This window comes from Nannobrachium achirus (genome assembly GCF_963921795.1).
Source record: "Nannobrachium achirus genome assembly, chromosome: 11".
Taxonomy (NCBI): Eukaryota; Metazoa; Chordata; class Actinopteri; order Myctophiformes; family Myctophidae; genus Nannobrachium; species Nannobrachium achirus.
The window spans coordinates 27,176,317-27,197,273 of NC_137820.1; the positions used below are offsets into that span (position 1 = coordinate 27,176,317).

General features: G+C 42.8%; 1 protein-coding gene across 1 annotated transcript in view; it reads right to left on the reverse strand.

The window, feature by feature from the left end:
- The window catches only part of man2a2 (mannosidase, alpha, class 2A, member 2), a 50,587-nt gene extending 29,900 nt beyond the window's left edge, over positions 1–20,687 (reverse strand). Inside the window, exons 1-10 of the mRNA XM_080736314.1 lie at positions 20,199–20,687; positions 18,360–18,620; positions 16,619–16,763; positions 13,119–13,290; positions 8,998–9,125; positions 6,005–6,178; positions 5,638–5,824; positions 4,022–4,199; positions 3,039–3,241; positions 1,985–2,167 (exon numbers count right to left, since the gene is read on the reverse strand). Coding sequence (XP_080592440.1) covers positions 1,985–2,167; positions 3,039–3,241; positions 4,022–4,199; positions 5,638–5,824; positions 6,005–6,178; positions 8,998–9,125; positions 13,119–13,290; positions 16,619–16,763; positions 18,360–18,620; positions 20,199–20,330 — 1,763 coding nt within the window. The 5' untranslated portion in view covers positions 20,331–20,687. The remainder of the gene's footprint in view (positions 1–1,984; positions 2,168–3,038; positions 3,242–4,021; positions 4,200–5,637; positions 5,825–6,004; positions 6,179–8,997; positions 9,126–13,118; positions 13,291–16,618; positions 16,764–18,359; positions 18,621–20,198) is intronic.
- Between the last annotated feature and the right edge of the window lie 270 nt (positions 20,688–20,957).

The following is a 20,957-nucleotide window of genomic DNA, read 5'->3' on the forward strand; positions in this document are numbered from 1 at the left end:
ACAATCAACACTGCATCCACTCTCTAAATCATATAGTGCTAAATCATATGGTGTTAAATCATATGGTGTTAAATCATGTGGTGTTAAAAGGCTGGCTGGTGAGTCACAGCTTATAGCACACTTAAGCCCTTTGCACACAGGCGCGTTTATCCGCACGGACAAAACGGACAATTTTCTTTTTTTTAAAGAAAACAATGATTCTCTACGACCTCATGCACCCAGTTCGATTCGTGCGTCTTGTCGCATGCGGTAAAAAAAACTCATCACTCCTTTTATGACTCCTTTTGGGATCCGCAGCGCCGATCCCGCACAGCATTGCACACCAAATCCAATGCGTTTTATTCATGCAGCAAACGAAAAATAAAAATCACACCGGTGTGAACTGAGCGGTGGTTGTGTGTGTGTGTGTGTGTGTGTGTGTGTGTGTGTGTGTGTGTGTGTGTGTGTGTGTGTGTGTGTGTGTGTGTGTGTGTGTGTGTGTGTGTGTGCGTGCGTGTGTGTGTGTGTGTGTGAGAGAGAGAGAGAGAGAATATTGCAGTTGATGCTCAGACTAGATTCAAGAGCACCCTCTCTGGTCACTGAGTGGTAGTTCAGGCTACATACACACATACATACACGGATACATACACGGATACACACACGGCCATGCTATGGAGCGGTCTACCACCGCTCAAAAACCTGTCCTGTGTGCAAAGGGCTTTACAGTGGATAACCAGCTCCATTCTAATGACGACTCCCACCCTCTCTGCACAGTGCACCGCTGCTTCGCTATAAAAATAGCTTTGTTCCAGCAGCCATCACTCAGATGAACACTGCACAGATGCCATGTTTATTTATTTCTTTTCATCAGCATTTTCTTTATTTGGTCATTTATTTGAGTAAAAACACTCCCTTGTTTCTGCCCATTATGTGAGCACTTCGTATGCGTCTGTCGTATGGGTTGTTTGTAAAACGATTGTTAAAATGGATGTCCTGCTGTGACCGTCTACTGCAACAAAGTCTTCGACAAGGACAGAATCCTCGTTTCTGTCCATTATTTGAGCACTTAATCATAATGTGTTGTTTGTAAAATGATTGTTCAAAAGGATGCCCTGCCGGGGTCAGCAAACATTTTGAAATGTAAGTGCCATGTTTTTATTGTCTAGATAGTCAGTGTGCCATGTCAACATTAATTTTAATGACACCCCATCACAATTTGGACACATTTTGATTGTCAGGACCTTGTTATAACGATCATTAGACTCGGAGCAATAACCCATCCATCTCCCTGACTCCCTCCCCTGTGAAAGTTCAGAATCTTAATGAGTGTAGAATTGTGTGCATGCAGGATGTCATTTGCTGTAAAATTGGGTGACTTAATGTGATTGACCACGTTTAAAACAATATTTGATTTTAAAATAAATATCCTCTCTCTCACATTTCTGCCAACGTGCCAGTGATCACCCTCCCCTGTGCCAATGTTGACACCTGTGCCCTAAGGATGCCTACCCCTGGTCTACTGCAATCAACTCTACTGCTGACCTGAACCCTGCCATGTGATTATCGAAACATAATGCACTACGCAAGTGGCTAAACGCAGTAATAGGGATGGGATGATATCACGATTATTGTGACAAAATAAATCGCGAAGCATTGTGAGCATGTAGATCGGCTATTTTTTGGCAAATACATTTGATAGAGAGTGAAAAAAAGACTGTATCAAGTACGTAAATTATAAGTACCCTTTACTAATTACAGGGGGTTTAAGTGGTACTGGATATGCAGCTCGGCAAATAAAAGCTGAATTGATCCCAGTGCAAATTAAATCTCCACGATACGATTATCGCGAGTGTTTTTTATCACGATAAACGATAATAACGCGTATCGTCCCAGCCCTACGCAGTAACATAATTAGCCTCAGTATCATACATTATTTATCGATAATGTGCATCCCTTACTCATCCCATCCATATTTTTGTCATTTTATGGATACATTTAAAATTACTTGGTGCCGTAGTCGGTGACAACGTTCTCCTTTGCCGTGCCAGTGATGCCATCGTGATGCTGGAAGAGGCCAACGGATCGCCGAGCGTCAACCAGCAGGGCATAATCCGTGACCGGGTAGCGGCCCTCCATGCCGCCGTGCCGAGCGCTGGCAACAGCCAGACTGTAGAGGATCTCTGCACCCCTGGAGATCAGCGAAAGAGGCAGTCATGGGTGAATAAAACCACCTGAAGATAAACTCAAGGCCACACAAGTCATTCAGTCATTGGAGTTATGGGTAGGGGTGGGCGATATGGAAAAATACAATATCACGATATTTTCCCAAGCTGTATCACGGTACACGATTTTATCATGATTCCTTATTCACGCTGGTTTTTATGGGTATTTTTCAAGTTACTTGACAAAAACTAGACTCTCTGGGTTCCTTTTGGGAGGTCTAAATTGAACTTTACAAGTATGTAACTCTGACAGTATACAAATGAAACCAAATGGACCCTTACGGGTCCATTTGGTTTCATTTGTATACTGTCAGAGTTAAGTGGAGACCTTGACATTTTAAAGTTTGAGAACTACTGATTTAGACCAAAATGCAGGTTTAAATTGAATTCTGCAATGAATCTCTGTAGTAACGATTAAACAGGATTTTTTACAAGTCTCCCTCAATTGTATCACAATATATACGATACCTCTGAAAAGGCATATCGTGGAGACATTGTATCGTCTACCTGCGGTATGGCGTTATTGTGGTTATTGCACCCAGCCCTACTCACGTTGTGAGCAAGTAGATCGGCTATTTTCACAATTTCTGACTTTAATATTTGACAATTTGGCAATGTTTAATTTGTCATTTTAGAGGTATTAAAAAGTCCTTAAATTGTCACTTTAGAAATGTGCATATACCCTCTATACACTTAAACTTTATCTTGGTTTGTTTACTGTTGAGTGAGTAAACAATGTTGCACATTAAGTTAATCATCTGGGGACCCCCCAAAATAATTGGGGGTCGGAACCCACAGGTTAAGAACCACTGGAACCACTGATCTAACCGGCCTCACCTGAGGTGCGACTCCACCACACGGTCCAAGCTCTTGTAGAAGGGTCGCGATGTGAAATAACCTGTCCAGTAGTGGTCCTCGCGGTCCGCATAGGCGAAGAAGTCTCCACTCAGCACGGGGTAATCTGCAGGCCTGGATCCCGGCGTCGCACCGTTGGCTTTATAAACAGCATTGAAATAGTCTGACAGGGTACCAAACTGGGCCTAGACACGCAGAGAACACATCAGAGACAAAGAGACGTGATGATATTTCAGACACAGAACTGAACTAAACAAAATAAAAACCTTATACGTGTCCCTTTGATATAACATGACATTTAAACAAATCAACATTGAAACAAAAAATCTATGTGTGACAGATATTTTTTATTTTGTCAGGGGTCTTCAAAGTTTTCAAGCCAAGGACCCCTTAGTTGAGAGAGAGATGAAGCAGGGACCCCCACTTCCTTTCCATAGATTTAGTTCAATTGTTTGACAGCACAATCATCAGTGTATTTTGGATTCATGTCAATTTATGTTTTCAGAAATGTAACTACTTGAACTGTCAATACTTAATAAATTTGACCTTTCACTCTGTACTTAGTGTGCTCTTTTTCCCCTCTACACCAAACCTCTTTGCCGAAAACAGCCGAACTACAAGCTCACAACTGTGAGCTTGTAGATCTGCTATTTTTGGCTAATGTTCTCAGAATGTGGATGCTATAGGGTTCAAGTGATTCATATAAAAAAGGAGAAAAAATGTTTCTATCACACAAAGATTTGAAGGACCCCTAGTAGTAACTTTGAGGACCCCCTAGGGGTCCCAGACCCCCTGTTGAAGACACTTGTATTTTGTCATCCAGCTCAGACGATAACAACACATAATTAATTACAAATGAAGAACGTTCTGAATGGGGCTTGTTGATGTAAGCGGCAAAAATATAAAACACAAATGGGCATAGCACCAATGGGGATGACAATTAACAAGAAAAAAGAAAATCGCACCTGGACACGCATCTCGGGGTGAGAATTCATGTAATCAAAAAGCTTCTGGTAGCTGCCGTACTGCTGGTCCCACTCCAGGGCCTTGTCGAAGCGGAAGTCATCCCCGAGAGGAACCAGAACCACCTTACTGCGAAACAGCTTGGACTTTTTACGGTACTGGTCCAGTAGCGTTTGTGCCCTGTGAGAGAAAGGGAGAGGTAGGGGCAGGAGCGTCAATTGGGTATGGCAGGGGTATGCAGCTGCCATACCCTGGGTCCGGGGGGGGGGGAAATAAAAGTTACTTTTAAATATAAATCCATGAATGTCTCTTTGTCTATCTGTTCTGGTTATTATGTTGTTAAATTACAGTAAAATAAATGCAAACCAGTAATGTATGTAATAAATGGTAACTTTAACAAGGTACTATAATTATATTCTCCATATTTGTATTCTCCCCATCTTGACAAAATGGTATATTCCCAGGTTCCACAGGTCAGCTGCACAGGTGCAATTCATTATTGTTAATTGTGGCATGTTTACTAACATGCCAAGTTTAGCTGCACTTGAACAACCATTCCAAGCTGCCATATCCAGCCCAAGAAACAGGGGGAAAAATAGAATGTACTTCTTAAAATAAATGTATCATGCATGCCTTTTGCAAAGGTATGGCAACATGACTGGTGTCTTGCAAGACACCAGTCATGTTGCCATACCTTAGCTTTTTCTGAACTGACGCCACTGGGTAGGGGGAGGGCAACTAATTACTTGGCATTCAGAAAGTGCTTTGTGTTAGCCGGTTTTCCAAGAATAATAGATGACCTTGAAAAGCAGTGCATCAAATTGGCCCTGGGAAGAGAAAAGGGAATCAATAGCTTTCAATCTAAGACAGGCGCTATCCATTAGCCCGCTTCGACCGTTTTCTTTAGAGAGCTCAATAGATTACATTTTTTGTCCTAAATCTTGCAATTTGAGTCGGATGAATGTCTACAAAGCTTTCACCCTCTTCACATAACCAGCCTTTCTGTGATGATTTGCCTTGTGTCCTTGGTCTAAATGCAAGTACTGGCACACATCCCATCTGTTCCCACCCTGACACGATGTTACTTTGAAGTAACACCCACGTTCACCCAGCAATAGGGCATTCACGAATAGTGATTTTTAGTATTCGAATTATTCAACCGCAAAGTATTCGAATAGTATTCGAGGACTGGCCAAACTGTCAAATATTAAGTAAGCAAGAGGCAAACATTATATATTTTCATTAAATATTTATCTGTGGAACAGAGTCACATTAAATGTAATACCTACAATTCCAAGTGCTTGTCAGGGTGGGGGTCCCCAGTTCAAATATGTTTATTTTGGGGGTCACAGCCTAAAAAGGTTTGAGAACCCCTGGTATAGAGCATTAACAAATTCATCCACCAGGGGCATTGACAACTAATTTTTATGACTTCCTATCTAGCCAAGCTTTATAAACTATATCTTTCTTTAAAGAGAAAACAATAAAATAATAAAAATAAGCGAATATCGGTGAACAACGTTGAATAGTAACTTTGATATTTGAATATTCGAATATTTGGTGAATGCCCTACCCAGTAACAGACAGAGGGAGATGATCTCACACCACTGGCCTTTACCTTTCTGCCACATTGTTATCCACCACCGGTTTCGGGGGAACCTTCCAGGGACAGTTCACTCGCCCACCTGGCAGCCTCTTGAAGTCAAACTGGCAGCAGATCTTGGGGTCTGGCCCGCAAGTGTGTGGAACATCGTAGCTGTAGAACGGCATCATGTGGCAAAATATGTCTGTACCCGACCCGGAATCTGTCAAAACAGGAAGAATTTGCAAAGCGAAGAGAATAGATTTAGATTCATGAGCTGGTTTTAAATAGAAAATAACCTTGCCATGTAAGAACAAAGTTCAAATTGAAATTTCATCAAAGCCAAAACATATTCCCTGAAGATAAGCACATTAATTAGATGGATAAAAGTGGGTCAGCTCACCCCAGGCCTGCCTCCACATGAACTCCAGGCTGCGAGTGGAGGCAAAGTGTTTTTTGATGGAGTAGTGAACCCTCTGAATCAGCATGCTGGTCAGGTTGGCCCTCTTCAACAGGTAAGGCATGGTGGCACTGTGTCCAAAGGGGTCTATTGCCCATCCACTACCAGGGGTTACACCTACAACAGCAAGACCACAATGTAAACATTTGGATTGGTTATTTAGAGAGATGCTAGGTCCATTGTTTAGCTGGTATCCTCTAGTGCAGGGGTGGGAAACTTTGATGATGGAGAGGGCCACTATATTTTCACACTCACTCCAGAGGGCCACAATGCATGTGCGACGCGTTTTGAGCTTGTAGATCTGCTATTTTTTGCTATTTTTGAATTGGAATCCTGAATTTTCTTTAGCTGCTTTTGAATTGGAAACCTGAAAAGTTAAAATTGTATTTAATTTCCAATGCATTTATATGTTTTTATGTTAACTTTATGAACTTAAATACAAATACATTGTGAATAAAAAAGACTAGTACTAGTCATTAAGATACTAACATAGACTGAAGTAATTAAAGTGGGTCATGTTTGCATGTTTGGAATTGTAACAGCTGAAATCAATAATACATTTAGTATTCGGACATCAACCTGCGGGCCGCATTAAGTGAAGGTGAGGGCCGCATGTGGCCCCCGGGCCGCCAGTTGCTCTAGTGTCAATGTTGTATAGGTTATTTTCTTCATAGCAATTGTTTAGACCGATGGTTCTTGGTTTACTCGTGATCCTAGTTTACTGAGGCACTACATTGTCTCTCTGCATTTCATGCACATGTTTACCTTGTTTACTTTACTGTACGTTGCTCTGGTTAAGAGCCTCTGTAATGTCACTAATGGCTTAACACCCACTACGAGAGGTTACTCCTACAACAGCATGTCACATGACCAAAGATAAGGCTGACCTGCAACCAGTCTGAACTGAACAGGTCATGGAAGGATAGCACAAGTAGGCGACGTGTGGTGTGAACAAAGGAGACTATCGCTCATTCTGTGTGACAGTCCATCACTCCTTAGTTTACATAGCATATAACGCATGGGATGGCAGTGGCTTAGAAGGTAGAGCGGAATTGTTGGAATCAGAAGGTCCCTGGCTTCTCCTGGCTAAGTGACGAAGTGTCCTTGAGCAAGACGCTGAACCCCTAATTGTTCCCCAAGTGCAGGTCGGTTCCTCTGCCATCGGTGTATGAATGTGTGTGTGAATATCTATGTAAAGTGCTTTGGATAAAAAGCCCTATATAAATGTACCATTTAACCCCTTAAATGCTCCCGATGAGCAGGTTGGTGCCTTTGCACGGTTTCCTCTACCATCGGTGTGTGAATGGGTGAATGTGAAATAAATGTAAAGCACTTTGGAGGTAAAAGCGCTATATAAATGCAATCCTACATTGCCTTTATAAAAGAACAAAATGTTAAATGAAACAACCAGAGGATGGTGGGTTAGCCAGGGCATGGCAGCAACCTGTAGGCCTGGGGAGGGTGTAGAGTAGACTGCAACATGTTTCCGCTGATACACATGGAGCCGCTAGCCCAGGGTTCCCCAATAGGCGGCCCGCGGGGGGCTACTGTCTGGCCCACACCAACCTCAGTAATAATGGTAGTATAAGAGCAGCAACAACACTAGTATATCGTCGTTGTCGGGTGGAAATCTCGTATCTCCAAATTTGTAAGTTATTTCGCAAATCATACAAGGCCGTCGCACAAAAGTAGAGAAAACATCAGATCTACAAGCACACAACGCCTCGCGGTGCGAGGCGTTGTGTGCTTGTAGATCGGCTGTTTTCACTAGTTTAAATAATTTAATAAATGATAAATGCAAAACGAACGGTTTTGGACATACAAGATTTTCACCCGACAACAACGAGCCTGAACTGTCGCTGGAGTAGCGGGAACGCCGTCGTTGCCCCCTGCAATGTTGTGGCCCTCAGCTTGGTACCCTAGACATAATTCGACCCTTGGGGAAAACTAATTGGGAACCATGCACTAGCCTCTCTTCACCCGACAGCAAGAAGCCACTAGTGCTGCAACAAAGATAAAATCCCCTGCCGGCTTCTCACCCTTGAACGTTGCCAACTGTATTTGTTTGGGGCGTCCGGCCAAGCTGGAGGCGCCCCTGCCCGGTAATCAAGCCTGGACCTCTGCAGTGGGTGGGTGAGTTTTACTACTACAACATTTCAGCACAAAAGCCATTACCGGGCATCTGAGTCAGGGAAACTTCACTTTTGGCTCATTTGCGGAAGGGCTGGATTTGATATTGAACAAACACAATAAACGGTGTCAAATTATATATTAGTGAAAAATGATTGCACAGTGAGTAAAAATGCAAAAGAAAATAAACACTCTAGAAAATGCTGAATAGGATACTAATCCAGCACATGCACAAGTAAGCACAAAAGGAAGCTGGCGACTGGGAAAAGTAATTGTACCGTACAATTCAAAAAGTTGGAGAGAGACCGTTGCCACCGTGGATGACAGTCTTTCATCACTTGTGTTCAAGTCAGGATACCAATTTTATCCAATCAGGACAGAGAACTCAAAGAACTCATCAAGAAGTGAAATTGGAAGTGATGAAACTATATGAAAGATTAGGTAATTGGTAATAGCATCCTCACCAACATTTCATGTTCTGTTTACTGAAGAGCTGGAGAGACCACTGTTACTGAACATACACTTTGAATATACTGTTTTAACTTTTCAACTCATCCCAATATGAAGTCGCAAGCTGAGCGTGCTCAATGTTTTGTTTTTCAGAAAACCTAGGTCAGGATTTAGAGGGTTAGGGTTAGGGTTTTTAGAATCGGCCTCAGTCCTAAATGTGTTAATTGGATTATTTAACGCAGCAGCAGTCACTGACAAACGGACGTGTTTCGGCTACTCAGGCCTTCATCAGTGTTGATGAACAAAAACATATCGGCACAGCCTTGAAAACACCAGAGCTCTGTGCACGCCCCTACCTAGATTTCTCTCCAGCCACTGATGGCCTTCAATGAGCTGGTCTAGCATGGCAAAGTAGTGAGCGTTGGCCTCGTCTGTCATCACCCAGCCTCCGGTGACAATCTCTAGCTGCCCTCCGAGGATCAGTCTGTCCAAGAAAGAGGATTAACAAAAGCAAAGGTGAGTAAAAGCCTGTGCTTACTGAGGAGAAACAACAACATCAACAACAGGATGACACGCTATTCTAGGAGTATCTACGCTCTTATCCAGGAGGAGGAGTGCAGTCACTTAGAGAACCGTTAAAACGCAGTCTGACAGGTCGCCGCCAGGCACAGCAGATGACTTCTCATGCGGCGCTTGTGAATTGATACCGTCTGTTACATAACAGCACTTAATGGCAAGTGTAATGCATTCAGCAGAGAAGGTTGTAGCCCAGGAACCGCGGATCGCACTCAGAATTGGGAATTGGAAGAGGAGAGGGCAAAACAAAAGAGGCTAAAGCGGTGTTGTGCATGTAGTCAGGGAATTTTAGCAGAATACCTGTCAAAGCTGGGAATACATTTGTTACCGAACGATTTCTTCACCAATGTGTTCGTAAAGGTGTCTAGTAACATATCTAACAAAGATTGAAATTCAACATCCCTAGGAGAATCTTTGACAGCTAGGGTAATTCTGGGTCTCATTCACTTACTATACACTATACTATAAGGGAAAAGATTACTCCCAAAGAATATGCTTTAAGTGGGATGTGAGGGGTCTAACTATGTGTTTTTAATTATTCTGAATCCATTGCAAGCATTTGTTTTACACAAAAAACATCCATTGGGCCAAAAACACCTGCAAAGTACGATGGTTTAGTGATGAGTCATCACTTTTCACAGTTGTATGGGGTCCATTGTTGGCCCAAGTAATGTTTTTCGTGCAAAACAAATGCTTGCAATTAGGGATGGACATCGCTATCGGGCAATATAAAAAATCGGCAGGTATTATATCAAACCGGCCCAATCGGTGATCGGCAGGTCACTGACATAAATACCGGTTTTATGCCAATTGTGTATATGGCACTGCACAGCATGATGCTCTGGTCCTGTAACTAAAGTAAACATTAGCAAGTAGCAGCCAGTCTACTTAAGGCCACTTTTAACCGCACAGATTCGGCGACGATTCGGCGGCGGATAGCGTCGTTTGCCGAACGGGAGCTCATCGTCAGGTTTTCGGCAGCGGGTCGGGAACGTTATCGACCGAAAACTGGAAAACTGGACTTGCTCAGTTTTGTACAGTCGCCCCTGGCCGTCGGTAAGATTGAGGGAGTTGTAGAATAGTTTGCTACTGTTGCAAAACCAAGCCAAAATAAGCCAGAGACATTTTCCCGTCGCATATTTTTACTAAATACCATATTCTCAATCACAACTCTCAGTTCCTATTCCAATCTGATCCAAAGCAAAGCTAGTAAATAGTGCAGCAGCTCCCCGTGTTGTTGTTGTTCTTTTTTTCCCCCTTCTCCTCTGCACGGAGAACACACAGTGGCTCCGGTATGGTTGCCAGATTCTGTGAGTGAAATAAGCGACCAGGTCTATGAAAATAAGCCCAAAAGCAGCGACCAGTTTCACCTCTGAGCTCTATTACATTAGTTATTTTATAAAATAATGTTGAAAGCAAGGCCAAATAAGCAACTACACTTCAGAAACAAGCCCAAACAAAAGCAACCCACAACTAGCAACATTATAGGAAAACAGGATCAACGTTGCTTATAACGAGCAGACCTGGCACCACTGCCATACAGTAACTACAGTCGGCGTCGTCTGAAAAAATAAAAGTGCTTAGTTTTTTGCAGTTCTTTGCAGTTCTTTGCAGTCTGTGTACAGTCAGAAGTAGTCTCCTGTAGGCTGTTTGGTGTGTAGACACCTTTAGTGGCAGCCTACAGAATACAGATGGTGCTGATTACCTTTGCAATGTAAGGATATATTCCATAATCCTGTGTCAATGACGTCTCCAAAAAGGGAAAAAAGCATGCGTCACCTGCTTTCCTCCTGCCTAGTCCAGACGGTCATATTAGACTGGATATTGTCTGTGATTTTGGATATTGTACTATTGTGATTGATTTGCCATTAGTGTTCTTCTAGCATATTGGTACTCAAATTGAAGTATGTCTTGTAGGCCTACTTGGCCTGAAAAAAGGGTATTGGAGCAACCCTATTTTCTAGTTCTTAGGGACCTAGGGAAATTTATGGAGGGGGGTCACTGGAGGAAAATAGGGGAGGGTCATGTCTTTTTAGTTTTAGTTTGAGGGAGGGTCATCAAATTTTACTTTGAGTCCAAGGGAGGGTCATCCAATTTTTATTTTTAAAATGAGCCCGGATTTTATATGCATATTTTCTTTACAGCTTTCCTGAATAATAGTACAACAATAGTCATTGACACCCCTCCGTTGCTTATCTTGGTTTTTCCCAACAGCTGGGCTATTGAGCCTTTCCCATTGTTCCTTCTATGTGTCAATCATTTAGCTTGGCCTATCCAGCCAGTAGGCGTGTGCAGTTTCTGGCCAATCACTGACGCTCTTCCTGGCAGCGACAATACTTTTAGTCAGAGGGAAAAGTTCAGAACACAACAAACATGGCGTCTTACAACATCAAGAGAACAAATGTGCGTACTAAAAGTTACTTGGATCACAATTTAAGAGCTTCGCTGCAGACCCTCTCTGCTGAGGAGAGTCTTGTCAGACTCGAAACTAAATTAGAGAAGAGCACGGACAACAAGAAGATCAGAGGGGTTAGGCAAGTCCTACTGGAATTGCGTGTGTGTGGCTGTTTGGATTTTGATTTTGGCTTCGAGGTTTTTTCGTCTTTTTTTCTTTCTCCACCACAACGGGAATCTTTTAGGGATAGTCTCATTGATGAAACATATGGCATCCCTGTTTTAATATATAGGGTTAAGTTCGGCCGGCAGTGGATCATCTTAAAGGATGGCAGTGTTCCAATGGAAAGCATTTTTCTTCACTTTCACATTTGCGTATAAAATTTCCCAGACAGATAGATGAAGCGGTGAGTTTACAGATTAAACATTCATAGCCTTCTCCTAAGTCCTGTAACATCATATGATATAGAAGTGGTAGCTTAAGTTCTAGAGTTCACTTTTATTCACTAAAATGTTATCTGTGAAGATAGCTCAGTGCATTAGTCACTGTGCTAACGATCCATTTGTCCCGTGGGGCCGCCGGTTCGAGTCTCATAGGGGGAGGTGAATTTGCTTTATTCATGTTCTCGTATATAGTGCTATTATTACTGCAGTTGCGTTTATGAATATGTTTATGTTTTTAGGGATCATTTTACTCATGTATAAAATGTTATGTTTTAGGGGAGGGCCATCTTCTTTTCTTTTTTTGGTTGGGGAGGGCCACTGATTTTTTCCCACATACAGAGGGAGGGTCATAGCATTTTATATCAGGGCATATACATTTCCTCCAGTGACCCCCCTCCATAAATTTCGTTCTGTCCCTTAGCTAAAGAAATCGGTATCGGAAAAATCGGTTTTGGCAGGTCAGACCTTCATAAAACCGGTGGATCGGTATCGGCCAAGAATTTTGCAATCGGTCCATCTCTACTTGCAATGGATTCAGAATAATTAAAAACACCTAGTTAGACCCCTCACATCCCACTTAAAGCATATTTTTGGGAGTAATTCTTTCCCTTATAGTATAGTGTATAGTAAGTGAATGAGACCCAGAATTACCCTAGCTGTCAAAGATTCTCCTAGGGATGTTGAATTTCAATCTTTGTTAGATATGTTACTAGACACCTTTACGAACACATTGGTGAAGAAATCGTTTGGTAACAAATTTATTCATAGGTTTTATTAATATTCCCTGACTAATGGGAAACAGCAGGTCTACAAGCTCACAACGCGACATGTTGTGACAGAGCATCTGCTATTTTTGCGTGCAATTTCATTAGATTTTCCAGTGTTGCGCTTCATGTTGTGAGCTTGTAGATCTGCCATTTTTGGCGCACAACAACACCGCCGTGTGAAGTATAATTCAGGCTCAACTTTGCAAGGACCTAAAAAAAGGTACTAAGAAAGAGGCCTGCATGGTAAAGGGTTTGGGATGACACCCGGTGGTCAATGGAGAGCTGTGCACACTCACTTGCGAGTGGCCTCCTGCTTATCCGTGTCCGCAGTCTCCCACCACTTGGAGAGGAAGGAGATCTCAGACCAGATGAACTTCCTCCGCGGGTCCTCTGCCAGTTTCACCACCATGTTGTTCAAGATGTGCTGCGTCTGGTCAGTGAAGTACTTGTCGTAGGTTTTGATCCAGCCTGAAACAATACACAAAACAAAGCATTGTTGTACGCTGAAGACAAAAAAGAAAGGGGGAAAAAAAACGGGCCTCCAGCCAAATCTAATGCTTTGAATTGCAGGGAATGAATATGAGTATTTGGAATCAAAATGAATGTTCAATAAACCAGTGATTTTTAATTTCAAGGACCTCCAGTTTGATATTAGGCAATGGACCCCATTTGATTGCATTTTCATATCTGGTACCACAATCTACACTGAAAATTCATCAGTGTTCATATGTCTGTCTGTGTGTTTCTTTCTGTGTTCCTACAATTCCTATAGTCTGGCTGCCAGCTTAGCATTTATGCTAAGTTGGTATCATAGGTATGATATTTGGTATATAGTTTTTTTTATTGGCCTAAAATGTTGTCTATATATATACGTTCATGAAACCACCTGCTGACAGCCTGTCAGCATTGAGCAATTTCTTTTATAGGGGGTAAAAGTTTGGGCCCATCACTTACGTTTTGTGATAGTGTCCCTTTAAGTATCCTAGTCTCAACAACCTACAGTGTATCTCCTGCTGATACTAAACAATATTCTTTTATAGAGTGCAATGCATTAATGAGGCAGAAACCTAGTCATCAACATTAGCGTGTTGCAACATTAGGACCTTGTTGTTCACCACGATGTTCTATTACGGGCTCAGTGGCGGTGAAGTCCACTCATGTGCAGAGAGAAGAGAGAAGTGCAGTCAGTAAGGAGGGGCAGAGGTGTGGGGAGGGCTGCTTTTTTACTGCAGGTCTGACATTGTGTTACTCTCACCATTTGACCTACTTTAACTTACTGTACCTGCAGTTCCTATTACCGGGCACACTAAAAGCCCTTATCCTGGCTTTTAGAGAGAGAAGCCTATTACACATTAAATAGCTTTTATAAGTTGACCATGAAATCCGACAGGGGCATTTTTACATGCATCTTCGTTCTCACCATATCCTTTAGTTTTCCCCACTCCTGCATGAAGCACGCCGCAGTGGATATTACTGGGGTGACCTTGCCTGCTAGTAAAGCTCAATCAATACGGTCCAAATGACTTGTGTTCTTGTTCATTCTCGAGATTTGCAGGTTTCGGCGACCTGACCAGCCACAAATCAATAGCTGTTAGCAAGCCTATGACAGCTCGAGTAAACAAATCTAATGGAAAATAATTCCAAAATAAAATAGCAGCCATTCTAATCTAAAATAATAAGCCATCTGCTGTAGTAGACCATTGCTTTGTCAAGTTGTCAACATCTATTAATTTACCGAATGTCTGTCTGTCCGTCCACCGTCTGTCTGCATGCTGACATCACAAATACTAACAGTGTCGCCGCCATGGTAACAGCCACATGCTGAAACAATTCCCGACATCACGGACTGACATCACGGAACACCATATATGGGCATAAACAGGTGAACCAGTCTGCATGCTGACATCACTGATATTAAACAGTGTCGCTACAATGGTAACAGCCGCATGCTGAAACAAAGCCCAAATAATGTCTGTCTGACATGATAAAAGAAGTGACCAAATTTGGATATGACTGACATCACTACAGTGCCCACATTTGGAGATGGCATCACAGACTGGCCTGGAATGGTGACTATTCTGCCCAACGGGAACCGGTCTGGGTTCTCCAACATTACTTCTGAGACTCCTCAGGGACATTCAATCCCTCATATACTGTGCACTCATATACTGTGCACTCATATACTGTGCACACCCCCGGGCACAGGACTAGTTGTCTAATATTAATGACAACAAGCTAATATAATTTTGCTTTCCTCTTCCCATCACTGGCCTTGTCCTTGGATGAAGATTCACTGCAGGGTGTCAGATCCTTTGTCTACAGTACAATTGCTTTGTCTACAGTACAGATCCTCTCAAAAAAATTGAATATTGTGTAGAAAAGCAGATCATATCACCCCAAAACCATCACTGACGGCGGAAACTTCACAATGGACTTCAAGCAACTCTGACTTCAGAAGGTTGACATTTCTGCATAATACATCCTTGTTTTAGTGGCCTCTTGTAATATTGTAATATATGACAGGGGTTTTCAAAGTGGTTGACGGGGCACCCTGGAGTGCCGTGACGGCAGTCCAAGGGTGCCGTGAGATAATTTGATAATACACTTAAATCTTTTTATCATTTTAAAATTGAAATACAAAGTTATTTTCAGTCAGTTCTAACCAAAATGGCTATTGTCCCAACGTTTTCCTCACAAAATAATCACTAAAATATGCTATAAATATAAGGTGCTGGGAGTGAAAATTATGAATATAATAATGTAGGGGTGCCTCGGATGAAAGAAATATTTATAGGGGTGCCCCTAGCAAAAAAAAGTTTGGGAACCCCTGATATATGAGATGTATACCATAAAAGAAATCTAAAATTAAAACAAAAAAAGGGTTTGAATATTTAACTGCATACGCAACGTAACTTTTACACAAAATTCAAATGTTTTGAGAAGGATCTGTATAATTAAAGTACAAGCAGCCCATTTGTCATAGCCTACTCCATGTCTGAAAAGCTACGGCCTTAATCACTTTCAACCTGGGCTTCCTATTATGGCCATGTCATAATAGGATTATATTATTTTCAGAAATGTCTGAAAATAGGACTTGAGTGGTTAACTCATTGAGTGCCTATCCCGAATATGTTCGGGATATATTATCGCATACCAGAGTGCCTATCCCGAACATGTTCGGGATATAAAAAAAAAAAAAAAAAAAAAATTGAATTTTTTTTTTTTTTTGGACCCCATCAAATCTAGTGAACATGATTTCAATCGCGATTTTGCATGTTCCACCCCCATACAACCCCATCTAACATACAGGGCAGCCATGTTTGTTTACATAACATGTAAAACATAATGGCGATTATCTCAAGAATGCCTGAACGGATTTCCAATCGGATTTTTTTGTTTGAAAGCTGTGAACAAACTGCACAAATCCACTTCAATGCAATCCAGGATTGCATTGGATTTTTTAGAGCTCATTCTTCTCTGTTTTTTTCCCATGCATGAGGTGTGCAAGGTTTAATCATGGCTAAGTTGACGAAAATAAGGCTTCTAAAATGCTTGGTAACCAATAGCTAACTTCAAGCTAACTTCATCCTCTTCCTGTACATGCACAAAGGAAAGTGTTCAGGCAAGTCATGGCTGCAGGGCTTCTGCATATACCAGCATATCTCTATGGGATTTTCTATGGCCACTGGGCGCCCTCTAGTGGTGAACGGGGTGGCACTCAAAGAGTTAATTCCAGCACATCAGATCACCTCTAAGCTGAAGTTTCACCACGTGCGAAAATGCCTGTGCAACTCACCTGGGTCATTATGGGAGTGGGGGATCACATACACCTGTAGCGGTTCATCCTCCCACTCCCCAGGCTCATAGGTGATCTCGAACCCCTGCTTCCACACGCCGCCATCCGGGTTGTCAAACTTCAGGAGGGAGTACACATCCAACATCTAAAATAAAAGCATCCCAAATATTAGTCTGGGCATTCTGAAAAACTATTGAACAGATATCATATTACAGTTACAGACCAGTAAGACTCCCTAATCGGGAGATAAGCGACCGTCATGTCGCATACACAAACTTTAGAAGGCAATCGCAGCCAATCAGGAGGGAATATGGGAAATGGGACAGATCCATGTTGATGACATGACTTACTGTGTATGACTTAAGCCCTTTGCACACAGGACAGTTGCGTTTTTTTCGTTTGCGGCATGAATAAAACTCATTGGATTTGGTGTGCAAGGCTGTGCGGAATCGGCGCTGCGGATCCAAAAAGGAGTCATAAAAGGAGTGATGAGTTTTTTACCGCATGCGACAAGACGCACGAATCGAACTGGGTTCGATCGAGAAAAAAACGCACGGCGGCAGCCACTCGTCGCACGGCTAATTCGGAGCCGGTGTGCATGAGGTCATAGAGAATCATTGTTTTCTTTTCAAAAAATTATATTGTCCGTTTTATCCGTGCGGTTAAACACGCCTGTGTGCAAAGGGCTTTACTGTGTATCGCTTTGCGTGATTTTATAGTCGGGGATCCACATGGCCAAAAGCTCAAGGAATAGGGTTGAACCTGTGATGTTCTGCCGCACTTTTTATTTCTGTTTTATCTATTAGTTTGGTCATTAAGGTCCACAGAATGAGAGGCCTGCTCTGCCGGAAACATTGCGAAAAAGAGTTATGGCCATTTGTATATTCACTGTCCCATCGACTCCACTATACAGGAAAGGAAATATAATATAAAAACGAAGAAATCTGCTTTAAGTAGCATGTGAGGGGTCAAACTGGAGGGTTTTCATGATTCTGAATCCATTGCAAGCATTTGTTTTGCACAAAAAACATTCCTTGGGCTAGAAAACAAACCAACAAAAGTGTGAAAAGTGATGACTCATCACTGTGATGACTGTGAAAAGTGATGACTCATCACTTTTCAGACTTGTTGGTCCGTTTTCTAGCCCAAGGAATGTTTTTTGTGCAAAACAAATGCTTGCAATGGATTCAGAATCATGAAAACCCTCCAGTTTGACCCCTCACATGCTACTTAAAGCAGATTTTTTTCTTTTTTTTATATATTTCTTTTCCTGTGTAGTTGAGTCGATGGGACAGTGAATATACAAATGGCCATAGCTTTTTTTCGCGATGTTTCCGGCAGAGCAGGCCTCTCATTCTGTGGACCTTAATGACCAAACTAATAGATAAAACAGAAATAAAAAGTGTGGCAGAACATCACAGGTCCTCTCCCATTTTGAGGGACTGGATCCCCGGCTATTAGGCCAAAATCCTAGGAGCAGTGTCCAAAAATGTGTTTTGCAAAAATCGGCCTCATGGTGGCGCCAGAAGAGGGCCATGTGAGAAATGAGGGCTGGAGGTTGTGGTTTGCCAGCCAAGGAGTTTGTGTGCAAAGTTTGGAATGGATAGGGGTAACGAAGCCAAAAGTGTGACGTGATGTGGAATGACAGACAGCCGAGCTTTTCATATAACTTGTGACCTGACGGTCGCAATTACCTTTCAGTGGCTCCGCACAAAAAAATCTGTATTAGCAGTAGGCTCACCTGAAGGTCCGTCTTTAACGCTTGGTCACCGGTTGTAAGCTGGCAGTCCTGTGGCTTGACGGCCAGGAAGGTGGGCCGGCCGTCGAACGGCAGGACCCAGGAGCCATTGGCGCTCCTGAAGGGCAGGTGGCCGCTGGGAGACACGGCACCCGTGTCCGTGAGCTCCAGCACAGAGTCCTTTATATGGCTGATGATCTGATGGTTCTCCTCCAGGAGCTGCTCCAGCTGCTCTATGCGGTTCTGCAGAACTGAGATCTGGCTCTAAAATACAAAATAAATACCATTTTGTTCATTTCAGGATCACATGCAGGGGTTGACACTAAGGTCTCAGAGGCACTTGCCTGTCGGGCAAGTATAGGTCATGTTCTACTTGCCCAAAGGTCATGCCAACTTGCCCGAAAAGTAAATTGTCCATTATAAGATGATAGGTACGATTTTAATTACCGCTCAATTTAACACTTATTTCTTTACGTTCTGGGGCTGTGCGATAAAATGTCATACCTCAATACCTCCAAATACAAATAGCTATGATTTAATGTCTTTGGTTTCTTCTATTTTTAAATGTAGCAACAGTAAAAACAGCACATTATAGGTAAATAGTGCTCTTATTTTATATTCCCCAGACCAGACCGAGCGTGCTGGCCACGTTCAAGTGTTTAGACATATCTCGTGTTGTGTTTATAGACTTGGTGGTGTTCCCTCTCAAATGAGAACTTGCACGGTCGAGCAATCTGCCCGAAAGTTTTATTTACCTGCCGGGGGCAGGTGGGCAAGCCTTAGTGTCAATGCCTGACATGTTTAGGGGTTGGCAGTGGCACTGATGTTTGCCAGGCTGCCCGTGGCAAGTAAATAAAGCATTCATCAGGCAAAGTGGAGTTTGCGTTCAGGTTGCCCGATGGGCAAGTGCAATTCATAAAGAACAACGCTACCTTTTTACAACTAACAGTTGCGCTCATCCAGGGTTTTCAAAGTGACGGTCGCCACTCTGCAGTTATCGACTGGATTTAACATTAGTTAGTTTCCTTTTTTAGTGGAAATGTTACTTTTCGGGCAAGTGGGCATGACCTTTGGGCAAGTAGAACATGACCTGTACTTGTCCGACGTGCAAGTGCCTCTGAGACCTTAGTGTCAACACCTGTGGAAGTGTGGATGTTGCCTTTCTGAATGCTCGCTCACTAAAATCTGTTTTTAATGACCGGGTCTTGCTAGACATCATGAGACTGTTGCAGTTGAGAAACTTTTGTTGTTGTGAGTTGTGACATAGATACGATTGTGGCTCTCTGCAATAAAACGCTCTGCAATAAAATGCTATACGGATTCACCCACTGCTGCAAATGGCACCATCAGGTTTAAATTGCTTTGGACAGTGTTAATAATACCCACAGCTCATTAAGCACTTATTGGAGCTACTTTCCAAACATGATACTTCATATTCACAAACCAACACAAGGCTACTGCCAAATGATACAGCTGTGCATGTTCCGTCTCCCCTTCCCAAAACAAAGTGTGTTTACAAGCAAACGCACTGATAGCCTCTCCGGTTACAGGGTGAAATAAATTATGGATATATTGAGGTATATGAATTATTCAAACGAATGCACAGCTCAAAAATTAGGCCCTAGAGCAATACTCATGTTAATTGTTGCTTTGATGTAACTCAATTTAAAAAAAACGGGAGGGGGAAGTTGTAATGGAGCCAAAATTATATCGCCTGAAAGTTTAGAATAGCCTCTCCTGAGATATCAAAACACCAACAGAGTGCAAACAGAGTACAAGAGCAATTGCAGGAAAGTGCTTTCAGACACTATCTCTGTGCTCCACTATACCAATTACTCTTACCCTTGGGAAGTTGCCGCCAGTCTGTCGTCTTGCAGGGTCGTGTTGGACTCTGTCCAACATAAGGTAGAGTGAGAACACGGCCACACAGAATATGGCTCCTCCACACACTGTAACCTGTTTCCTCAGTTTCATCCTTCAGTCGTTGGAGCAGTCCGCTTTGCCAAGATGAAAAACTATGACCTTGACTTTTTTTCCACCCCCTCCAAAACTATCACGAAAAAAACGCGTTCAGCGCCACTGTGAAACTTGAAAGCAACCAGCTGAACTAATGTCAGAAATAGTTCATTTCCACCTCTCTATTGCCTTACACCTCCATTTCACCACATCCTAAGACAACAGCGGGAGGGGGGCTTATTCGAGCGACGGCAGTGGACAAAGGGTACTAAATCAGCAGTGGCAGGCGAGCAGGCTGCAAGCTTTGGTCGAACCGCAGCCACCGCCTGGCTCCTTCAAAGTGGCCCTTGTGCTCGACCATCCAAACCTTTGAGATTGCAGGGACAGGGGAGGGGGGGGGGAAGCAGCACTGAACCGCAGGGGCTCAAACAGGGTGCCTACTGTCCCTGCAGCATGGTGCGCGTCTGTGTGAGCCTCTGTGTGCTCTCTTGGTCCAGTCCAACTCCCACGGCAGAGTCTAATCCTCCATTACAACCAGAGTCCCCTTTCACTCGATTGGCCACCAGGGTAAAGTCATAACGGTAAGTTAGGCGCAGCGGAGCAGAGAGAAGGGTTAAGTGAGGGAGACCAACTTGGCAGCGGCTT